At 42.7% G+C, this 24,124-nt stretch overlaps 1 protein-coding gene across 1 annotated transcript; it reads right to left on the reverse strand.

Moving 5' to 3' along the window:
* Positions 1-878: 878 nt before the first annotated feature.
* On the reverse strand, positions 879-22,281 carry proca (protein C (inactivator of coagulation factors Va and VIIIa), a). Its single transcript, XM_034135991.1, has 9 exons — positions 22,211-22,281; positions 19,918-20,001; positions 11,989-12,146; positions 10,146-10,170; positions 9,685-9,795; positions 7,376-7,516; positions 6,756-6,874; positions 1,899-2,016; positions 879-1,605 (listed from the first exon to the last, which is right to left on the reverse strand). Exons 2-9 carry the CDS (start codon positions 19,985-19,987, stop codon positions 1,043-1,045), a joined length of 1,305 nt encoding a protein of 434 aa, XP_033991882.1. The 5' UTR covers positions 19,988-20,001; positions 22,211-22,281; the 3' UTR covers positions 879-1,042.
* Positions 22,282-24,124: the final 1,843 nt, after the last annotated feature.

The following is a 24,124-nucleotide window of genomic DNA, read 5'->3' on the forward strand; positions in this document are numbered from 1 at the left end:
ATAGAGGCGATTCCACGGACTCGTTTGACCCCCCAGAGAGTTTCGTTTGCAAATCTATCCACCTTGGGACCCGTTATCGTTTGTGGGGTCCGTTTCTATCGGCCTCGTGTAAATAATAGGGCTATACGCAAGAGAAACTATGCAGATACAAGCCGTTTCGTCCTCGTGTAAACGGCGCCTAAAATCCCTTCAGAGGGGGTTTCTCCCAGTGCCTGACACGCCTCCATTGAACTCTTTTGTTTACTTCCGGGAGTAGTGACATCACTTTGTAACACTTGCGCTTCTATTGGCTACCGCTCCAACACATTGTACGTGATAGGCTAAGGGGCGGGACATCTCTAAGCAGGTTACTCAATCACAACAGAGCCGGTCAGCTAACCAATCAGAGCAGACTGGGCTCTGGTTTCAGACAGAGGGTGAAAAGAGGTGCTGCAGCACAGGCAGTAGGAGGAAAGTCACGTACAATGTGTTGGAGCGCTAGCCAAGAGGAGCGTGAGTGTTACAGAGTGATGTCACTATGTTCCTGAAGTAAACAAAGAAGTTGAATGGACATTTTTCAGGCAGGACACTCAGGGATTTGAGCCTTTGCAGACCATTTACATGCACTAACACCAATAGAAAACACTACGGGGGGAAGGGGGGGCACCAGGAAATTGTTGTGGAGAAGAAAGAAGCCGAAGCGTCTTCAGACAGAATCAGTTCATTTATAAAGTGTGTTACATCGCTGTTTGTTTACCCTGCTGATGGGTTGAGGGTCATCTCGTTGTTGTTGTTGGGGGGGTCTCAAAGTGATGTCACTAAGTAAACAAAGGAGTCAAATGGACGTTTTGAGGCAGGAAACTCGTGTTACGTGCACCAATAGAAAACACACCAGGAAATTGTTGGGGTGAAGAAAGAAGCCGGAGCTTTATTTACAACGTGTGTTACATGGCTTTGTGTTACATTGCTGTTTGTTTAACCTGCTGATGGTTTGAGGGTAATCTCAGACGTTGTTGTTGTTATTGGGGGTGCTCTCGGACGTTGTTGTTGTTGTTTGGGGGTCTCAGTGTACTCGATCCCAGTCGTCCCTGATGCCCTGGATCCACTGGTTGTAATTGGACACCTTGGTGTAGATGCCCAGTTTATCCTGGCGTCCGCAGCCCTCTCCCCAGGACACGAGGCCCAGCAGGAACCACGTGTCCCGGTACAGCGTCACCATGGGACCCCCGCTGTCCCCCTCACAGGCGTCCTGCCTCTGGCCCAGGACCCCCGCACACAGCATGTTCTCCGTGATCATATTGTTCATATGACGGACGCACAGGTCTCGCTCCACCAGCGGGATATTGATGACGTTGAGCGCGGAGCTGAAGGTGCTGCTGTTCATCTCCTCCTTCCCCCAGCCGCTCACTACGGTCGGGGTGCTGTTCAGGTGGAGCACTCGCTCGGCCAGGTCGCTGGAAGGAAGGCAGGCGGGGACGATGAACGCTGAGAAAGGAGCGGGTGTTTCGAGGCGCAGGAGGGCGATGTCGTTGTCAGCCGTGCGGGTGTTGTAGTTCGGGTGTTTGAAGTACTCCAACACCTTCATGTTCACCTCGGTGCCCTCGATCCTGTGGCGCTCGTAGTCTCCTGAGAGGGGGAGTTACAGGTTCATTAAAGGTGAGTTGCAGTTAAGTTGAAGGTGATTTACAGCAGTATTTTACTTTTAGTTTCACTGGAAGGTTAAATCTGGTCATGCTAAACTGAGATAGTTCGTTTTTAAAGGATCTGTAAAAACCCTGTTTTCTCTAGATGCAAGCCTCCTCACTGTAGTAAATCTCAAAGGTAATTCCCTTAAATCTCTCGCTTGTACAGGTGTGTCCTGCATGTTTCTTCAGATACCTGCTGAGGCACATTCAGTAATAACGTTTAGATCCTCTCACCGAGTCTCACTCTGAAGCGCAGGCTGTTCTTGAGGCAATGCGCCGCCGTCAGCACCCAACTCTCAGCGATCAGGACGCCCCCGCCGGCGAACTGACCCCTAGCGGTCATCAGCAGCACCTGAACACACACACACACACACACACACACACACACACACACACACACACACACACACACACACACACACACACACACACACACACACACACACACAAACAAACACACTGCTGTAACAAACTCACATTTAAAAACCTTTTAAAGAAACTTGAAGATGGTTTAAAATATCTTCCTATTTCATATCATACAATATATCATATTTCTGAGTTACAGTACAGGTGATTTACAGGTGAGTTGCAGGGAGATTGCGGGTTAATCTGAAATTAGTCGCAGGTAAATTGAAGGTTGAGTTGAAGGTTAATTAAAGGTGAATTGAGGGTTAATTGCAGGTGAGTTGCAGTTTAGTTGAAGGTGATTTAGAGGCAGGGGCGGATCTACCGGGGTGGCATGGGGTGGCAACTGCCACCCTAAAAATAGGCCGTGCCACCCCAGCTGCCACCCCAGTTGGCAGCTTTGTTTTGAAAGAAAAGTTGTGGCTCATCGGACATTTATGAGAGAAAGTCTCTAATGTCCGAGTGCAAGTGAATGCAGCACAAGACGCACGTCTTGTAACCCCTCCCCCGGCCCTGGCGCGAGCGTGGAAATATGATTGGCGCCGATTTCATTTGAACGGGACGGCGCAAAACGAGAAGCATTCGGACCCAAGTACTGAAGGAATGAGGTATTTGCGGTCTACAATGACAGAGAAGAGACTGTCAAGTTTGGCTGTACTCAGCATTGAATCAAAACGCACTAAAGCTTTAGATCTTAATACGTTTGTGAGGCGTTTTGCTGAACAAGATGGTAATCGCCGCATTCAGCTGTTATAGACATGTCAACTTGATGCTCTGCTCACGGATGACTCGATGAGCATAACAAACTGTTAAGATGATGACCTTACGTGTGTAAATATATTTTTTCTTTGTGGGGGTCTGCCCCCAAAAAACAGTTTCAAGTCCTGAGAAAGTCAAATACAGATGGAGCATCTTATTTCAGACAGTTTGAAACGCGAGGGTCGTGATTGGTCTGTGATTGGTCCGTGATCGGCCCGTGATCGGTTCGTGATGAAGAGCCGGCCCCCAGTCTGACTTGATACCGCCCCCGTGATAAATACATTTAATTATTGTGAAGCCAGCTGCAATGGATCATTGATCCACCAGGGGGTGCAGTGGGGTTCCACACTGGAGCTCATGTGAAATCAACTTCGATACAGTAAACTGGATGTTGTGGTGCCGAGAGACGGGAGTCGGAGGCGGGGTATCAAAAGTACAAGCTAAACTTTTATTTAGCATCTGAACACACATGTAAACAACTTCATGCCCGGGAAGCGAAGACCGGCGGAAACAGCTGGTCTGGTTCACTAAAATGTCCGTGCGGAACAATACCCCAACCCATAGATCCGTGGGTGAATAATGTCAATCACCACAATGTACAGTATGTCTGGTACTACTGTATAGCGGATCTTTGTTAAGATCCATATGTCACGGATAGGATCATAGTCTGTGCTAAATAAGACATGTAATCATTTACAAAACATCACCATGTTGTTATTTAACAAAATAATGTTGTTTAGTCGAAAAAAACGAACGAGAGGAAATGCAGCCGGCTCTCGATTTTTAATCCTAATTTAATCATCATCTTCACCACGATCATTTATGTTTATGTTCGCCGAATTGACATGAAATCACTGACAAATATGAATATACTGTATTCAACTTCATTAAAATGTTATTAACGTGCCTAAACTCAGTAATTCACTAAAAATATTTATATTTTAATGGAGCCTTGTCAGGCAGATCTTGATCCCTGGGTGTTATTTTTCCCCATAATGACCAAGTCGCTGCAAATTATCCCGCTTATTACATGGCCACATTCTCAACAAAGTAACGACATGACTCCCAATATTAATTGAAATGCTTTTATGGATTTAGAAAATGTTTTTATTGATTTAAAAAATAGTTGTATGTATTGATTTAAATTGACATGCATCCGCCAAGAAAAATAGTCCGTTGTTACCGTTTTTTAAACAGAATGAAACGGCAGCTCTCAGCTGTGTGTTTACACACCTAATGGCCCATCACCCACAGCTCTCTCTCCCCCCTGATCTTTCTTTTCCAACAGTTAATTTAACTGTAGGTTACTCTGAGTGACAAGCTTACAGTTAGTGAAGTAACACTTTTTTTTTGTGAGTCACGACCTGGCTGTTTCATTCTAACATAACGCTCCAAATATGACTGTTTCCAGTCGGACTTCAATACAGCAACACCATTGTTTGGTTTCCATGGTAGCGTGTCTCTTTAGTAGCGTGCACTCCTTTCCTGTAAATGATACTCTTTGTTTAAAACTAATTGGCCATCGGAATGTGTGTGTCCCAACCCCCCCCCTGTGATATCTCTTCTCCAGCAGTCTGTAGGTTTGTATTCGCATATTTATGCTGTCGCAGTTCCCGTTGTTTCTATCGCGCATTGCCGGTATGAAAGGGTCTGTGCCGGAAATATCAAGATAACACGGCAGGGTCCGTTACAGTTTGTTTTCATCTGCTTTCAAATAAACAAAGTCTTGCCTTTCAGAATATTAAACTTGTTTCGGCAAATGTAGATGATAAATACAACTATGAAGCTTGTAACGGCATAATTACTTAAGCGGAGAACGGAGTAATTTAACGTTACAGCAGGCATAACAACAGCCGGTGTTTATTTTATTATTATATATAGTCGTTATTCATTTGTTTTAAAGCTCAATAAGGAAGATTTAAACTTTCACACACAGCTTTTTCCAGCGGTATCCATAAATCTCTTAATTTTGACCTCAAAGTGCACCAGATTGATGCATTTAACTTCAATATAAAGAAAAACATCTTCTGTTGTAACAACAATAACATTATAAATAGTAACATAGCTGAACATGACTGAGGCTTTTTAACATAGACTTTTCCAATGTCTGAGTGTAATATCTGCATTTTCTATTTTGGTTTGATAAGGACACATCCTGGGGATTGTGTTTACAAACATTGACCATACCGTTCACCATCTCCCACCCCCCTACTGTATGTTGATTTTGTTTGCCTACATGTAAATGGGTGGCATTTAGTACCTACCCCCCTCTGAGTGAATACCTGTTGTACCTGTCCGGGGCTAAGCCCATAGGACGATGCTCCGATGTCAACCCCCCCCCGTTGACAATTCACGAGCGTCTAACTCTCTCCCCCCTCCCCCGTCGCACCTTCTAACAGAGCCCCCCCACATATCAAATATAAAATATCAGTAATTACTTGTCTTTCAAATTTGAAGGAGGGTGAGCAAGCATCTTGAGGAACATTCATCATTAACTCCTCCAAAAAATATAGTTTATTCAATAATAACACTGGATATGTGAATCATAACAGTGATTGACAGCTGATAAGAACAATATGAATGTTAATATTATCATATTAATTTAGACAAACATCGATGAGACAGTTACCCCTCAGATGCATAAGTGGGTCTTTTTGGACCCGGTGAGGTGGTTTTCTTGAAGTATCTTTGTAATTACATGTTTTTATCATTTCATATTCCAGCTATTCCTCAAAAAACATGTTTTGGATATCATGCCATTCACATTTTAAATTTACATTTTAAGAAATTGTAGTTTTTGTATTTCTACCCCAAGCTTCCATAAGTGGGTCAAAAATGACCCGCATGCATTTCCTATGGGATCCTTTGGGAACCTTTGATTCTTATCACCTGTTGCTGTCAGGAATACATTCACTGTAGGACACACAGACTACATCACAAGTGACAACTCTCAGGAAGATTATTTTACACAGCAAGATCTGATACCTGTCAGTATAATAATAATAATAATACATTATATTTGTATAGGGCTTTACAAGGACTCAAAATATCGCTTTACAATATAAGGGAAGGTTAGGGTGGGGGGTATAGGAATAGGACTATCAAACTTGATCAACCGGCATGGATTGATGGGGGGGCGGGGCTATGAGTAGACAAGAGGAGAAGAGATGAGTTTTGAAAAGGGACTGGAATACTGTGAGGGTCTCAGAATAGCGGAGATCTTTGCATCAATATGTTCAAAACGTTTTTTTTCAAAATGTAATTTTTTTTTCTAAAATGATAAATTGTGAAAAATTAAATATAAAATATTTCTAATGTGAACCAAAATATAATACTAAATATTATACAAGTGATTTTTCTTAACCGAAATGACAAAAATGGCATAAAAACATATATTATTCTAATACGGGTCCTTTTAGACCCACTTATGGAAGAGTGTAGGGTCCAGTCACTCGTGCATCTAAGGGTTCATTAATGTACTTATTGCAGCAGTATTTGGTACCCCTGCTGGTCTAAGAGTGAAACAAACTCATTCAGTTATTGTTCAGTTAAAATTCATTAAATGATGTCTGCCACCTTATATATTTATGTGTAAGGCTTTACTGATGTGCCACAATAATGTCACCTATGTTATTGAGTTAAAATATTAATATTGTGGCTTTCCAAGTTAACATTGATTGATATGACTGCGATTAAATCGGCATATACTTCTGCCAGGGGATGCCATCCCTCAAAATCTCCTGCCACTCCATGAATATTTTTCTAGATCCGCCCCTGTTTACAGGTGAGTTGCAGGTTGATTGAAAGTGAGTTGCAGTTTGGTTGAAGGCTAATTGCTGGTCATTTGAAGCTGGGCTGCAGGTGACTTGCAGGTGAGTTCCCCAGCCAGTCAGCAGTTGAGCAGTAGCCACAGGTGAAGTGAGTTACCTGCCAGGGACTCTCCCCCTTCTTCCCCACCTCCCCCCCCACCATCCAGGGCAGCAGGCCGTCCATCGGCTTGGTGTACGACGACCTGCTGATCAGCAGCTGACCGCAGGAGGAGGAACCTGCTCAGAGAGAGGGGATTACAGACGATACACCTGAGTGAAGGTGAGAGCATGGTGTTGTTGGGAATATACTGAATGAACTCTTCCAGTATCAGAGTAACGTGATAACAAAGGTATCCCAACTGTAGCTGTGAACATGACAGGATGTATGATTACCTAGAAGAACATCAGGACTGTTTGAGGCATATGATAGCTATGTGATTAACATGATGATTCAGCCTCTATGGAGATAGACATATGACAAGCATGCTCATTTCTGACGTGGAGCTAATCTGAAGTAAACATTGAATACTGCTTTCTGTTCCTCCATCTTGTGACTGTGTAACTCCCTCTCTTGGATATCAGCATGTGAAGGACACTGTTCAGGAACTAGTTGATGCTCTGTATGTGATGACTCCTTCCATTCTGGAGAGGATCACAGATACATGGATCCTGAGATTCAAGCTGGGACCAGTGAGATTTTTCTAACAGGTGTGTAAATGTATGATCAGTCCTCCTCACCGATTGGGCTGCACTTCTTGGAGTCGTCGTGCAGTTTGTATCCGCTCACGCAGCTGCAGCTCCTGCTCAGGCTGTCTTTGCTCTCCGAACACGAGTGATCACAGCCGCCGTTATCCACGGAGCAGTTAGTGGCCGTCTGAGCTGCACAGAAACACACCTCAGTGCACACCTCAGTACACACCTGAGTACACACCTCAGTACACACCTCAGTACACACCTCAGTACACACCTCAGTACACACCTCAGTGCACACCTCAGTACACACCTCAGTACACACATCTCAGTGCACACCTCAGTACACACCTCAGTACACACCTCAGTACACACACCTCAGTACACACCTCAGTACACACCTCAGTGCACACCTCAGTACACACCTCAGTACACACACATCAGTACACACCTCAGTGCACACCTCAGTACACACATCAGTACACACCTCAGTGCACACCTCAGTACACACCTCAGTACACACACCTCAGTACACACCTCAGTACACACCTCAGTACACACCTCAGTACACACACCTCAGTACACACCTCAGTACACACCTCAGTACACACCTCAGTACACACACCTCAGTACACACACCTCATTACACACCTCATTACACACCTCAGTACACACCTCAGTACACACCTCAGTACACACCTCAGTGCACACCTCAGTACACACCTCAGTACACACACATCAGTACACACCTCAGTGCACACCTCAGTACACACATCAGTACACACCTCAGTGCACACCTCAGCACACACCTCAGTACACACACCTCAGTACACACCTCAGTACACACCTCAGTACACACCTCAGTACACACACCTCAGCACACACCTCAGTACACACCTCAGTACACACCTCAGTACACACACCTCAGTACACACACCTCATTACACACCTCATTACACACCTCAGTACACACCTCAGTACACACCTCAGTACACACACCTCAGTGCACACCTCAGTACACACCTCATTACACACCTCATTACACACCTCAGTGCACACACCTCAGTACACACCTCAGTACACACCTCATTACACACCTCATTACACACCTCAGTACACACCTCAGTACACACACCTCAGTACACACCTCAGTACACACACCTCATTACACACCTCAGGACACACCTCAGTACACACCTCAGTACACACACCTCAGTACACACCTCAGTACACACCTCAGTACACACCTCAGTACACACCTCAGTACACACACCTCAGTACACACCTCAGTACACACCTCAGTACACACCTCAGTGCACACCTCAGTGCACACCTCAGGACACACCTCAGTACACACCTCAGTACACACACCTCAGTGCACACCTCAGTGCACACACCTCAGTGCACACCTCAGTACACACCTCAGTACACACCTCAGTACACACCTCAGTACACACCTCATTACACACCTCATTACACACCTCAGTACACACCTCAGTACACACCTCAGTACACACCTCAGTACACACACCTCAGTACACACACCTCAGTACACACCTCAGTACACACACCTCATTACACACCTCAGTACACACCTCAGTACACACCTCAGTACACACCTCAGTGCACACCTCAGTACACACCTCAGTACACACCTCAGTACACACCTCAGTACACACCTCAGTACACACCTCAGTACACACCTCAGTGCACACCTCAGTACACACACCTCAGTGCACACCTCAGTACACACCTCATTACACACCTCAGTACACACCTCAGTACACACCTCAGTACACACACCTCAGTACACACCTCAGTACACACCTCAGTACACACCTCAGTACACACCTCAGTGCACACCTCAGGACACACCTCAGTACACACCTCAGTACACACACCTCAGTACACACCTCAGTACACACCTCAGTACACACCTCAGTACACACACCTCAGTACACACCTCAGTACACACCTCAGTACACACCTCAGTACACACCTCAGTACACACACACTCACATGCACATCATGGGAACAACATCTTGTCTTTTTGAATACTGTAAATCCTGCACATGTTGACCATTTCTGCTTCACATGACCTCGCTCTAAATCTGCACAGCTCTGCACTTTGAATGTAGTATTCATCATATTTTAATATATTTTTTATTTCTGTGTCTTTGTAAAGGGATTTGATGAGTTGTGGGTGAGTTGCAGGTTAATTAAAGGTGAGTCTAATTGAAGGTGGGTTGAAGTTAAATTGCAGGTTAGCTGTAGGTGAGTTGTAATCACTTATATAGTATATTGTAGTTTTCGTATTTTATTATTATGAATGATTATGTTTTCAGATCATGACTCACGCTGGTTGCAGTATTTGCCCTCGTATCCGGGCTCACAGCGGCAGGCGTAGTCCTGGTACTGGTCAACACACACTCCTTTCACACACATGTGGGACTGGCACTGGTTCCCATCTGAAAACACACACACGTCAATACATTTCCCACAATGCCGTGCAGCAGGCCGCTCAGAGACAAAGGAGAAACTCTGAATAAAAAACACAAAACACGTGTTTAGCCATATACGTTTTTCTGCTCACTTCATAAGGTTTAACCCAAACGATATAAGGACCCACTCACTGAAAAGGAGATGTTTAATATTTAATTATTACATAGTTTAAACTTAACTTAAGAGCAGCCAAGCCAATGCTAACTGTACATATCATAAAATGACTTCTTCTATATATCCTTTAATAAGAGCTAAATATAAAAAAAATAAAACCTGCTAATTATAGACTTGTTTAAACAGGTTCAAAGGTTCTTACCAGTGTACACTGTCCAGAACTCCAGCTGTGAACACACAAATAAAAAGTCTCAGATGAATGCAAGACACGTAAAGGAGCTGCTTAATCGCACTGATCAATCATCAATCAATCAAAGTTTATTTATAAAGCCCAATATCACACATTCTATAGTTGTCTCAGTGGACTTTACAGTTTGTACAGAATATCAATACGACCCCCTCAGGATACTCTGATTGGTTAGCTGGCCGTCTCTGTTGTGATTGGTCAACCGCTTAGAGATGTCCCGCCCCTTAGCCTATCACGTACAATGTGCTAGAGCGCTAGCCAATAGGAGCGTGAGTTCTCCATAGTGATGTCACTATGTTCCGGAAGTAAACAAAGGAGTCCAATGGAGGCGTTTCAGTGTTTTGGAGCGAATAAGGCCTCTTCAAAGTTTTGCGGGAGGAATAAAATGTTTAAAGTTCTAATCCTAACCCTACATCAACATGTGTCCCCTCTGTGTGTGGCGCAGTGGATAGAGCCTTGGTATGGGGATCAGATGGTCACAGGTTCAAACCCCACTGCAGTCAGCATGTCGATGTGTCCCTGAGACACTTCACCCCAAATTGCTCCTGTGGGGATTGCCCTGTATTGAGTATGTAAGTCGCTTTGGATAAAAGTATCTAACAAGTGACATGTAATGTAAAGAGACATCAACATGTGTCTCTTCTTCATCAACATGTGTCTCTTCTTCATCAACATGTGTCCCCTCTTCTTCATGTCTCTTCTATATCAACATGTGTCCCCTCTTCTTCATGTCTCCTCTACATCAACATGTGTCCCCTCTTCTTCATGTCTCTTCTTCATCAACATGTGTCCCCTCTTCTTCCTGTCTCTTCTTCATCAACATGTGTCCCCTCTTCTTCCTGTCTCTTCTACATCAACATGTGTCCCCTCTTCTTCATGTCTCTTCTTCATCAACATGTGTCCCCTCTTCTTCCTGTCTCTTCTACATCAACATGTGTCCCCTCTTCTTCATGTCTCTTCTACATCAACATGTGTCCCCTCTTCTTCATGTCTCCTCTACATCAACATGTGTCCCCTCTTCTTCATGTCTCTTCTACATCAACATGTGTCCCCTCTTCTTCATGTCTCTTCTACATCAACATGTGTCCCCTCTTCTTCATGTCTCTTCTTCATCAACATGTGTCCCCTCTTCTTCCTGTCTCTTCTACATCAACATGTGTCCCCTCTTCTTCCTGTCTCTTCTACATCAACATGTGTCCCCTCTTCTTCATGTCTCTTCTACATCAACATGTGTCCCCTCTTCTTCATGTCTCTTCTTCATCAACATGTGTCCCCTCTTCTTCCTGTCTCTTCTACATCAACATGTGTCCCCTCTTCTTCCTGTCTCTTCTACATCAACATGTGTCCCCTCTGTGTAAAGAGACTCAAAGATTCTCTCTCTTTTTGTCCTGATCCATTTCTATAAAAACCTGTCTGAAAATGAGCTGATCAGATTTTGGCCACTTTATGATTTAAAACAATGTTTTGGCTTGTGTAACCATTAGCCAATCAGCAACCAAGGTAACCCCCCCCCCCCCACCTTATCACCTGAATCTCCTCCTAGAGCACCATTGTGTTCTTTTTAACCACATCTCTCTCAGAGGGGCGTGGCCAGCAGCAGCTCATTAGCATTTAAAGCTACAGACACAGAATCAGCACTTTTTAAACAGGGCTGAAACAGAGGGGCATGAGGCATGATCTGTTTGGTATTTGGAGCCAAACACTTCATAGACCTGTTCTGTATATATCTGAGACCTATAATATATTGATGAAAAAGAGTGTAATAGGGGACCTTTAAGATTTATTTGGAACATCTTACCGTCGCTTCCCTGGTCTGGAAAATCTCTCGAGCCTCTTCAAAGTCACACCTCTCCTCCACACACTCGCGCTCCATGGAGGCCGGCTTCAGTTCCTCCAGGAAGGAGTTCGCCCGGCGGGATCTGAGCAGCATGTGGGCGCCGCGGGGCTCCGAGAACACTGAGGGACGAAGAGATAATTTATAACACCTCCAAACCCCCCGACCCCTCCTGTAACACGGAGCCCGTTTCCTACACCATGCTAAATGTGTATGTGTGCATAAAGCTGAGTTATGATCGGTCACAATAACACAGAGTTTGGTGATGATTAAATAGTTTACAGTGAGATTTACTTTTGACCGTACTCGCGCAGCCCTACAAATGAACTGAGATGTCCACACAAATGATCTTCAGCAAGTGTTGATTTAAAAAAGCAATTTGTAGGTTGGATATTTGCAAACCTTTTTTTGTGTATATATTAATAATTTAAGATGTAAATTAATTCCAGTTTCTTTGTAGTACTTTCTATTTTGATTGTGTAATTTGGTGGCATCGTCAAATAATGAGATCCTCAACCTTTATCAATTATAAAGTTATTTGTAATTATTACCTGAGAACTGGGGGTAGTAAGGCAAGGCAAGGCAAGTGTATTTATATAGCACCTTTGAACACAAGGCAATTCAAAGTGCTTTACAAAAATGAAAGACATTCAGAAAATGGCATTTAAAAACAGTCATTAAAAAGCAAAGATAATAAAATGAACATTAAAAGAAAAAATACACGAATAAAAGTTACAGTGCAGTTTAAGATATGAATAGTTCAATTAAAAGCAGCGGCAAAAAGAAAAGTATTCAGCCTGGATTTAAAAGTAAGAGTTGCATCGGACCTGCAGGTTTCTGGGAGTTTGTTCCAGATATTTGGAGCTTAATAACTGAACTTCTCCATGTTTAGTTCTGACTCTGGGGACAGAAAGCTGACCAATCCCTGAAGACCTGAGAGATCTGGATGGTTCATAATTTAGCAGGAGGTCAGACATTTATTTTGGGCCTAAACCTGCTTTATAAACCAGCAGCAGTATTTAGAAATCAATTATTTGAAACACAGGAAGCCAGTGTAAAGATTTCAGAACTGGAGTGATGTGATCCACTCTCTTAGTGTTAGTGAAGAACCAGTGTAAAGACTTCAGAACTGGATTGATCTACTTTCTTAGTGTCAGTGAGGAACCAGTGTAAAGACTTCAGAACTGGACTGATCCACTTTCTTAGTGTCAGTGAGGAACCAGTGTAAAGACTTCAGAACTGGACTGATCCACTTTCTTAGTGTTAGTGAGGAACCAGTGCAAAGACTTCAGAACTGGACTGATCCACTTTCTTAGTGTTAGTGAGGAACCAGTGTAAAGACTTCAGAACTGGACTGATCCACTTTCTTAGTGTTAGTGAGGATCCAGTGTAAAGACTTCAGAACTGGACTGATCCACTTTCTTAGTGTTAGTGAGGAACCAGTGTAAAGACTTCAGAACTGGACTGATCCACTTTCTTAGTGTTAGTGAGGAACCAGTGTAAAGACCTCAGAACTGGACTGATCCACTTTCTTAGTGTTAGTGAGGAACCAGTGTAAAGACTTCAGAACTGGACTGATCCACTTTCTTAGTGTTAGTGAGGAACCAGTGTAAAGACTTCAGAACTGGACTGATCCACTTTCTTAGTGTTAGTGAGGAACCAGTGTAAAGACTTCAGAACTGGACTGATCCACTTTCTTAGTGTTAGTGAGGAACCAGTGTAAAGACCTCAGAACTGGACTGATCCACTTTCTTAGTGTTAGTGAGGAACCAGTGTAAAGACTTCAGAACTGGACTGATCCACTTTCTTAGTGTTAGTGAAGAACCAGTGTAAAGACTTCAGAACTGGACTGATCCACTTTCTTAGTGTTAGTGAGGAACCAGTGTAAAGACCTCAGAACTGGACTGATCCACTTTCTTAGTGTTAGTGAGGAACCAGTGTAAAGACTTCAGAACTGGACTGATTCACTTTCTTAGTGTTAGTGAGGAACCAGTGTAAAGACTTCAGAACTGGACTGATCCACTTTCTTAGTGTTAGTGAGGAACCAGTGTAAAGACTTCAGAACTGGACTGATCCACTTTCTTAGTGTTAGTGAGGAACCAGTGTAAAGACCTCAGAACTGGACTGATCCACTTTCTTAGTGTTATTGAGGAACCAGTGTAAAGACTTCAGAACTGGACTGATCCACTTTCTTAGTGTTAGTGAGGAACCAGTGTAAAGACCTCAGAACTGGACTGATCTACTTTCTTAGTGTTAGTGAGGAACCAGTGTAAAGACTTCAGAACTGGACTGATCCACTTTCTTAGTGTTAGTGAGGAACCAGTGTAAAGACCTCAGAACTGGACTGATCCACTTTCTTAGTGTTAGTGAGGAACCAGTGTAAAGACTTCAGAACTGGACTGATCCACTTTCTTAGTGTTAGTGAGGAACCAGTGTAAAGACCTCAGAACTGGACTGATCCACTTTCTTAGTGTTAGTGAGGAACCAGTGTAAAGACTTCAGAACTGGACTGATCCACTTTCTTAGTGTTAGTGAGGAACCAGTGTAAAGACTTCAGAACTGGACTGATCCACTTTCTTAGTGTTAGTGAAGAACCAGTGTAAAGACTTCAGAACTGGACTGATCCTCTTTCTTAGTGTTAGTGAGGAACCAGTGTAAAGACTTCAGAACTGGACTGATCCACTTTCTTAGTGTTAGTGAGGAACCAGTGTAAAGACTTAAGAACTGGACTGATCCACTTTCTTAGTGTTAGTGAGGAACCAGTGTAAAGACCTCAGAACTGGACTGATCCACTCTCTTAGTGTTAGTGAGGAACCAGTGTAAAGACTTCAGAACTGGACTGATCCACTTTCTTAGTGTTAGTGAGGAACCAGTGTAAAGACTTCAGAACTGGACTGATCCACTGTCTTAGTGTTAGTGAGGAACCAGTGTAAAGACTTCAGAACTGGACTGATCCACTTTCTTAGTGTTAGTGAGGAACCAGTGTAAAGACTTCAGAACTGGACTGATCCACTTTCTTAGTGTTAGTGAGGAACCAGTGTAAAGACCTCAGAACTGGACTGATCCACTTTCTTAGTGTTAGTGAGGAACAAGTGTAAAGACTTCAGAACAGGACTGATCCACTTTCTTAGTGTTAGTGAGGAACCAGTGTAAAGACTTCAGAACTGGACTGATCCACTTTCTTAGTGTTAGTGAGGAACCAGTGTAAAGACTTCAGAACTGGACTGATCCACTTTCTTAGTGTTAGTGAGGAACCAGTGTAAAGACTTCAGAACTGGACTGATCCACTTTCTTAGTGTTAGTGAGGAACCAGTGTAAAGACTTCAGAACTGGACTGATCCACTTTCTTAGTGTTAGTGAGGAACCAATGTAAAGACTTCAGAACAGGGCTGATCCACTTTCTTAGTGTTAGTGAGGAACCAGTGTAAAGACTTCAGAACTGGAGTGATGTGATCCACTTTCTTAGTGTTAGTGCGGAACCAGTGTAAAGACTTCAGAACAAGACTGATCCACTTTCTTAGTGTTAGTGAGGAACCAGTGTAAAGACTTCAGAACTGGACTGATCCACTTTCTTAGTGTTAGTGAGGAACAAGTGTAAAGACTTCAGAACAGGACTGATCCACTTTCTTAGTGTTAGTGAGGAACCAGTGTAAAGACTTCAGAACTGGACTGATCCACTTTCTTAGTGTTAGTGAGGAACCAGTGTAAAGACTTCAGAACTGGACTGATCCACTTTCTTAGTGTTAGTGAGGAACCAGTGTAAAGACTTCAGAACTGGACTGATCCACTTTCTTAGTGTTAGTGAGGAACCAGTGTAAAGACTTCAGAACAGGGCTGATCCACTTTCTTAGTGTTAGTGAGGAACCAGTGTAAAGACTTCAGAACTGGAGTGATGTGATCCACTTTCTTAGTGTTAGTGCGGAACCAGTGTAAAGACTTCAGAACAGGACTGATCCACTTTCTTAGTGTTAGTGAGGAACCAGTGTAAAGACTTCAGAACTGGAGTGATGTGATCCACTTTCTTAGTGTTAGTGAGGAACCAGTGTAAAGACATCAGAACTGGAGTGATGTGATCCACTTTCTTAGTGTTAGTGAGGACTCGAGCAGCAGCGTTCTGAATCAGCTGCAGCTTTCTAATAGATGTTTTAGTGAGACCTGTAAAGACACCATTACAGTAGTCCAGTCTACTGAAGATAAAAGCATGGACAAGTTTTTCCAAATCCTGCTGTGACATTAGTCTTTTAATCCTTGATAGATAGATAGATAGATAGATCGTACTTTATTGATCCCAAATTGGGAAATTGTTTTTGTTACAGCAGCATAAAAGGCATTTTACAATAAAACAAAATATACAAGAATAGAAATAAAATAAAATAAAATATAAAATAAAATATAAAATATACATGTCAAAATAGAAAATAGAAAATATACATACAGATATTATATATATATATATATATATATATATACAAATATATATATATTCAAAATATATGGAATTATGGAGTATTAAATATGAAACAGATTATGTGTGAGTAAAATGTACAAGGTGGTTTTATTTCTAGAGAAACTATGGAGCAGAGAGTTCTCTTCCAGCCAGAGGTGATTTGTTGTACAGTATATATTCAGTATATACAGTATATATTCTTTAGGTGATAGTAGGCTGATTTAGTAACTATTTTAATGTGACTCAGGTCAGAGTCCATGACTACACCTAGATTTCTGGCTTTATCTGTTGTTTTGAACATTGCAGACTGAAGCTCAGCGCTAACTTTTATACGTTCTGCCTTCGCTCCAAAAACCATTACCTCAGTTTTATCTTTGTTTAATTGGAGAAAGTTCTGACACATCCAGTCATTGATTTGTTCATTGCACTTACTCAGTGTTTGAATTGGGGAATAGTCTCCTGGTGAAATTGTTATGTAAATGTGTGTGTCATCCGCATAGCTATGGTAACTTATTTTGTTGTTTATCACTATCTGAGCCAGTGGTAGCATGTAGATGTTAAAAAGAAGAGGCCCCTAGATGGAGCCTTGAGGAACCCCACATGTCATATTTGTCAACTCAGATGTGTATTTACCTATAGAAACAAAGTTGTTTCTGTCCTTTAAGTAGGATTCAAACCCATTTAGAACTGTTTCTGAAAGTCCCACCCAGTTCTCTAGTCAACACATTCTCACTCCCAACTCGGCCTATAGTGACGTTATGTCAGGGTCCCTGTCGTCACTTTCCAACGCAAGGGGGGCCCTTTAGCGTAGAGTTTCAACTATCAGGGAGTCCCATTGACTTGCATAGAGCTCCCTGATAGTTGGTAATAGACGAGTTGGGATCGCGGCGAAATGCTCGCCGCAGATCCATTCTCACAGCGTTTATCAACCTTTTTCTAACTCAATATCAAGCTACACTTATTGTTTTTACTTATTTATTTTAATTGTATAATGTCGGACTTTTGTTGCTGTCAGTTAGCGGGAGAGTAGGGGCTCAGAAAACTGAAATCTGTATTGTTTCATCGTTTTTTCCTTCTAATTTTGTATTGTTTTCTACCACACACTGTTATTTACTCAACAATAACACACAATTATCCTTGTGTTTATTTATTTGTTTGATTGTATAATGTCGGACTTTTGGAGTCTGTCAGGACCGAGGGTCGGAGGAGCTCATTCGAACACAGGAAGCAGTATTTTCAAAATAAGAATTCATTTTAATATTACGTTTGATAACATTATTTTTATTAACTAGACCACTGGGTCATGTTAAGACCATCTTTTCTGTCGGTTTGGTGTTACAAATATTAAAACAATATATGTGTGGACAGTGGCGTTTTTATATGTACAAAAGTGGTGGGGCACAAAAAACGTAGATGTCTATATATAAGCTTCTGCAGTGACGTGCAGTGAGGTTCATGGCTGGTGAGGCACTGGCACTGACCTAAACCAAAATATAATATTATTTTCAAAAGCTTTTTTGTCTGATGCTTTGATTAATTTTAAACAGACAGTTCAACAAAAGGATACCCAAAAAATGTAATTTTATCATTTAAATATTGAATTGTTCTCTCTTAGTAAGATCCCATTTTCAATAAAATTGCGGTCTTACCTTGACTTGAAGATGAAGTCCATTTGCCTATCCTTCTGGACAAAAATCTCCTTATCTTCTCGTAGTTTCAAAAGTCGAATCATAAATCTAATCGATAGTTTTATGATTCGAAAAGTATAAAAGTAGGGTAGACATGTGGATATTATCCGGCTGAACAAAACGTGCATTTATCTAACAGGTACGTTTCCCACAGATCTTATTTCGAGCTATTTTCTAAAATCCTATGGAGAAATCTCATTGCTTTTTTGTCGAGGGAAGCCAGGCACAGCTTACCTCCGGGTTTTAGGACGCGTCACTGCAGCTCTCTCGTCTCCTCTTCACACACTTTTCGCGGCACACGTACTTACAGCCAATCAGCTCTGAATTATGTGAGATGACGTATGGTGGGGATGGCAGCTCAGTGCCCCGATGGTCATTATTTGTTTGCCACACACATTAAATAGGAAAATACGCATGCGCAGTGTAGTTTTTACAGTCACCGTTCACTTAGACAGTGAGAGGGAGGGGCATGATCGGGTTTTGTCCCACATGGCTCTAAACAGCTCAATAGGCACACACTGTAGACACTAATTAGAAGAACACAGACTAAAACAGCAATGTACAGACGAATCAGATGATTAAACATGATCTTAAAATATATTTGGTATATATATATATATTTTTTTTGCATTATTTTGTAATCATTATTTTGAATACTTTCTGCTGACACTAGGTGGGGCTGTGCCTAAGGAGCCTGTGACCTAAGGGGGGGGGGGGATAGTGTTGATTTGGATAGTGTGCCGTCGATGGGTTTCATTCCATTTCAAAGTGCTGTTTGACGCATGTAAACTTCGCGCACTGCCACTCCAACATCCAATCACAGAGCTTGAGAACTAATCACGGGGTTTGTCAAACAAAGCACATGGTGTAGTCCCAAACAATAGCTGGGGATTCTGGGTAGTGTAGTGTCTTCTGCCATCCTAAACTCTGAAAAAATATTTGTTTCTCCGAATCGAAGGGGAAAAATACAAAAGCATTGCACACAATTTAAACCAATCAATGTTGTGTAATTAACAAGGATAATCTGGTGTTTTTGAGTTGATGAGTAGTGCAGATATCACTGTCAAATCAATCGACAGTAAGGGGAATACTTACTTCCGGGTGTACAATTCTCCGTTATCCAATGGGAATGGACGCAATGCCGCCGACACAAACGAATGCCGTGCTTCCATGAGCGTCAAATCCCGCCGCAGATGGGAATACATTGCAATCAGTTGAAAGCTATTTGCGTCCCTTTATGAAGCTGAAGGAGCCTAGGAGCGTCCTGACCAAGCGTCGCTCCTGGATGTTTATGGAGTGAGAGTGTGTTGCCCTGATAGTTGAAACTCGACGCTAAAGGGCCCCCCCTTGCGTTGGAAAGTGACGACAGGGACCCTGACATAACGTCAACATAGGCCGAGTTGGGAGTGAGAATGTGTTGCTCTAGTCGGTCTAGTAATATGTTGTGGTCAACAGTGTCAAACACAGCGCTGAGATCTAATAATACTAACATTGAAGTTCTGCCACTGTCTGTGTTTAAGTGGATGTCATTGAAGACCTTAACAAGAGCAGTCTCAGTGCTGTGGTTTGGACGAAAGCCTGATTAGTACTGTTTCTTGTTTTTGGAAGTGGTGTAAAGTAACTAAGTACATTTACTAATTTGTAAATTAGTAACTTTTAAGGCCTTTTTTTTACAACATTAATTCAGTTATTCCTGAGAATGTTAATAACGTATAATATATATTATAACCTTGGACTGTTTATGATAATAAAACTCACCTGACAGACTGAGAGCCGACGCCAACCACAGGGCGGCGATGACGGACACACAGAGGAGGAGGTGGGACATGACCTCTGAAAAACCTGCAGCACATAACAGAGAAAACAGGTATAGTGCAATATTTACAATAACATTAATTTATTTGGATAAATATTACTTTTACAGCCTGGCTTGTCGGCTGTGGGTGTTTGTGTATTGAAGTAGTTTTGTTTTGGTGTCTTTTGATCGCAATGATCAGGACTACCACTCAGTATGTAGTGTCTCTACTTTAAAGAGTCCTCTCCTGCTGATGTTCAGGTGTATATCAGTATGTAGTATCTCTACTTTAAAGAGTCCTCTCCTGCTGATGTTCAGGTGTATATCAGTATGTAGTGTCTCTACTTTAAAGAGTCCTAACCTGCTGATGTTCAGGTGTATATCAGTATGTAGTGTCTCTACTTTAAAGAGTCCTCTCCTGCTGATGTTCAGGTGTATATCAGTATGTAGTGTCTCTACTTTAAAGAGTCCTCTCCTGCTGATGTTCAGGTGTATATCAGTATGTAGTGTCTCTACTTTAAAGAGTCCTAACCTGCTGATGTTCAGGTGTATATCAGTATGTAGTGTCTCTACTTTAAAGAGTCCTCTCCTGCTGATGTTCAGGTGTATATCAGTATGTAGTGTCTCTACTTTAAAGAGTCCTCTCCTGCTGATGTTCAGGTGTATATCAGTATGTAGTGTCTCTACTTTAAAGAGTCCTCTCCTGCTGATGTTCAGGTGTATATCAGTATGTAGTGTCTCTACTTTAAAGAGTCCTCTCCTGCTGATGTTCAGGTGTATATCAGTATGTAGTGTCTCTACTTTAAAGAGTCCTCTCCTGCTGATGTTCAGGTGTATATCAGTATGTAGTGTCTCTACTTTAAAGAGTCCTCTCCTGCTGATGTTCAGGTGTATATCAGTATGTAGTGTCTCTACTTTAAAGAGTCCTCTCCTGCTGATGTTCAGGTGTATATCAGTATGTAGTGTCTCTACTTTAAAGAGTCCTCTCCTGCTGATGTTCAGGTGTATATCAGTGGGAGAGAGACTCCCTCTGGAGGGAGCACAGGGATTTTAGTCTACAGGCCATTTACATGCACTAAGACCTATAGAACAGTGGTTCTCAACTGGTGGGTCGCGGACCTGTTTCGAGTGGATCGCAGATGTGTGAGTGCAGAAAAAAAAAGGCCCGATTTTCTAACACTGTGCATGCAGTAGGCTTTGGACTGGAAGTACCGGAGACCATAAACCGTTTTGAAAACTTCTGTCACGTAGTGATCATCTTCTCAATAAAACATCTTTGCTGATGTTTTTTTCGAGTCTTCTGGCCAATCAGAATCAAGATTGTTGCCGGAAGTCCCCACAGAGAATAACTTTGCGCTAGAACTATTCTTTATACATCCATGGGTACAACTTCAGATACAAATGAACACATAATGAAATAGGACCCCCGGTTTGATGATCGACAGGTCACAGAACAATGGGAGCTATCTACCCTACCCACAATTCACACCTCCTCTTTGCTCTTCTCTCTGTGAGGAGCAGCAAGCTGTCAGAACAAAGTGAAAAACAAACAATGGCATAAAATATTATTAATATGTCGGGTAGTAATAGATTTATTTATTTTCTTCTCAGAGTGTACCACAATGCGTAGTTTATTTGTTAGTATTTCTAAAAATCTCCTGGGGGAGAATCCCCCCAGACCCCCTTCTGGGGTTGGGTTTTCAGCATGTGTGCCTTTTTATGTTATACAGTTGAGCTTTGATTCCATCATCTCATTAAACCTTTTTTGAAAGCATTCTTTAGTTCTGTGAAGGGATATATGCACTGTACTTCACTTTAATATTGTTTGCTGAAAAGCGTATATATATTACAGCACCATTTTTTGTTGAATAGATTTGAGTCGTTCAAAATTTCGGGTTGCGGTCTATTGACAAAGGAAAAAGTGGGTCCCGAGGCCTGACCAGTTGAGAACCAAAAGCGTAAATACCCCAAAAGGATAATAAGGACCTCTTTAATTCCATACGATCACAATAAAAGCTGTTTATTTCTATTACTGCATTCAATTTGGTAAATATTAAAAACAAACTATCGTCAGTCAAACACTCCTGTGACTGTGAGGCCTCACAGACAGCAGGAACGGACCCTCTGCGACCTTTGACCCTCCCCAACCCACCACCTGAACAACAACAACAACAACGACGGAGGTTGCGGAGTCGAGACGACGACCTCACACCGCCAACGAGACGCAGAAGAAGAGACGAGTGTTTCTGTACTTACGAGTGAAGAAGAGACGCTGCGGACAGCGACGATGGTTCGCTGCGTTTCTGTGATAATGACTAACTGCCTTTGTTTACTGAGAGTCCACAGTCTGCAGCCGTCAACACACACACACACACACACACACACACACGCACACGCACACACACACGCGCACACACACACACACACACACACACACACACACACACACACATACACACACACACACACACACACACACACACACACACACACACACACACACACACACACACACACACAAACAAACCTCCACCCCCTCACCTATGCAAGGGATCAAAAAGTCCAAAACTTTTTTTTTTACACAACGAATGTCCACCAAACTACCTGAAACTGAAATAAGAAGACAAAAATCATAAGAAATTATTCATTGGTTTTGTAGTTCCTAACCTAATATATAATTTAGGGCGATATGTCATACCATAAAACAACAGACATTCAACGCCTCAATGAAAATGTAAGAAAACGGTCACATGACTTCACGTCACCACCGCTAAGCTAAAGGTGGCTAGTGTTGGGCTATAAAGGAACTACAGCAAGGTCACATGACTTAACGCCACCACCGCTAAGCTAAAGGTGGCTAATGTTGGGCTATAAAGGAACTACAGCGCGGTCACATGACGTCACGTCACCACCTCTAAGCTAAAGGTGGCTAATGTTGGGCTATAAAGGAACTACAGCGCGGTCACATGACGTCACGTCACCACCTCTAAGCTAAAGGTGGCTAATGTTGGGCTATAAAGGAACTACAGCACGGTCACATGACGTCACGTCACCACCGCTAAGCTAAAGGAGGCTAATGTTGGGCTATAAAGGAACTACAGCGCGGTCACATGACGTCACGTCACCACCGCTAAGCTAAAGGTGGCTAATGTTGGGCTATAAAGGAACTACAGCGCGGTCACATGACGTCACGTCACCACCTCTAAGCTAAAGGTGGCTAATGTTGGGCTATAAAGGAACTACAGCGCGGTCACATGACGTCACGTCACCACCGCTAAGCTAAAGGTGGCTAATGTTGGGCTATAAAGAAACTACAGCACGTCACATGACGTCACCACCGCTAAGCTAAAGGTGGCTAATGTTGGGCTATAAAGAAACTACAGCACGTCACATGACGTCACCACCGCTAAGCTAAAGGTGGCTAGTGTTGGGCTATAAAGAAACTACAGCACGTCACATGACGTCATGTCACCACCGCTAAGCTAAAGGTGGCTAATGTTGGGCTATAAAGGAACTACAGCATGGTGACATGACTTCACGCCACCACCGCTAAGCTAAAGGTGGCTAATGTTGGGCTATAAAGAAACTACAGCACGTCACATGACGTCACGTCACCACCGCTAAGCTAAAGGTGGCTAATGTTGGGCTATAAAGAAACTACAGCACGTCACATGACTTCACGCCACCACCGCTAAGCTAAAGACGGCTAATGTTGTGCGTGATGGCGTTTAGTCGTAAGCGTATTTTATGTGGTAAAATCAACGTTAAAATCTCTTCAGCTTGTGTAAACCACAGACCTGATTTCAGGCTAACAACCAAAAACACATTCAAAAAACCATTGTTCCAGTTGCCAGTTCTCAGCCCTCCATCATAATAAAACTCACCCCCCCTCGGTCCTTTTCCAAAACGCTTGTTGTCCCCCCCCATGACAGCATCGCCCCTGGAACCAGAGCCGTGTCCTTTATGTGCCCCGGGGGAAAGCTTTTATTCAGAAAAATCAAAACACAGAGAGGACACAAAGGTAAACCGAGCTGGGGGAACGAGGCCGAGGGACAAAAGGAGATGAGGAGATGAATAGTTAACCTTAATTAGTGTCCTGGTTTCCACAGCCAGCGGTGATCCGTTTCACACCTGAATCTTTCACACCTAGCAACACCTTTTCCTCACTTT

This window comes from Trematomus bernacchii, unplaced genomic scaffold, assembly GCF_902827165.1.
Source record: "Trematomus bernacchii unplaced genomic scaffold, fTreBer1.1, whole genome shotgun sequence".
Classification (NCBI taxonomy): domain Eukaryota; kingdom Metazoa; phylum Chordata; class Actinopteri; order Perciformes; family Nototheniidae; genus Trematomus; species Trematomus bernacchii.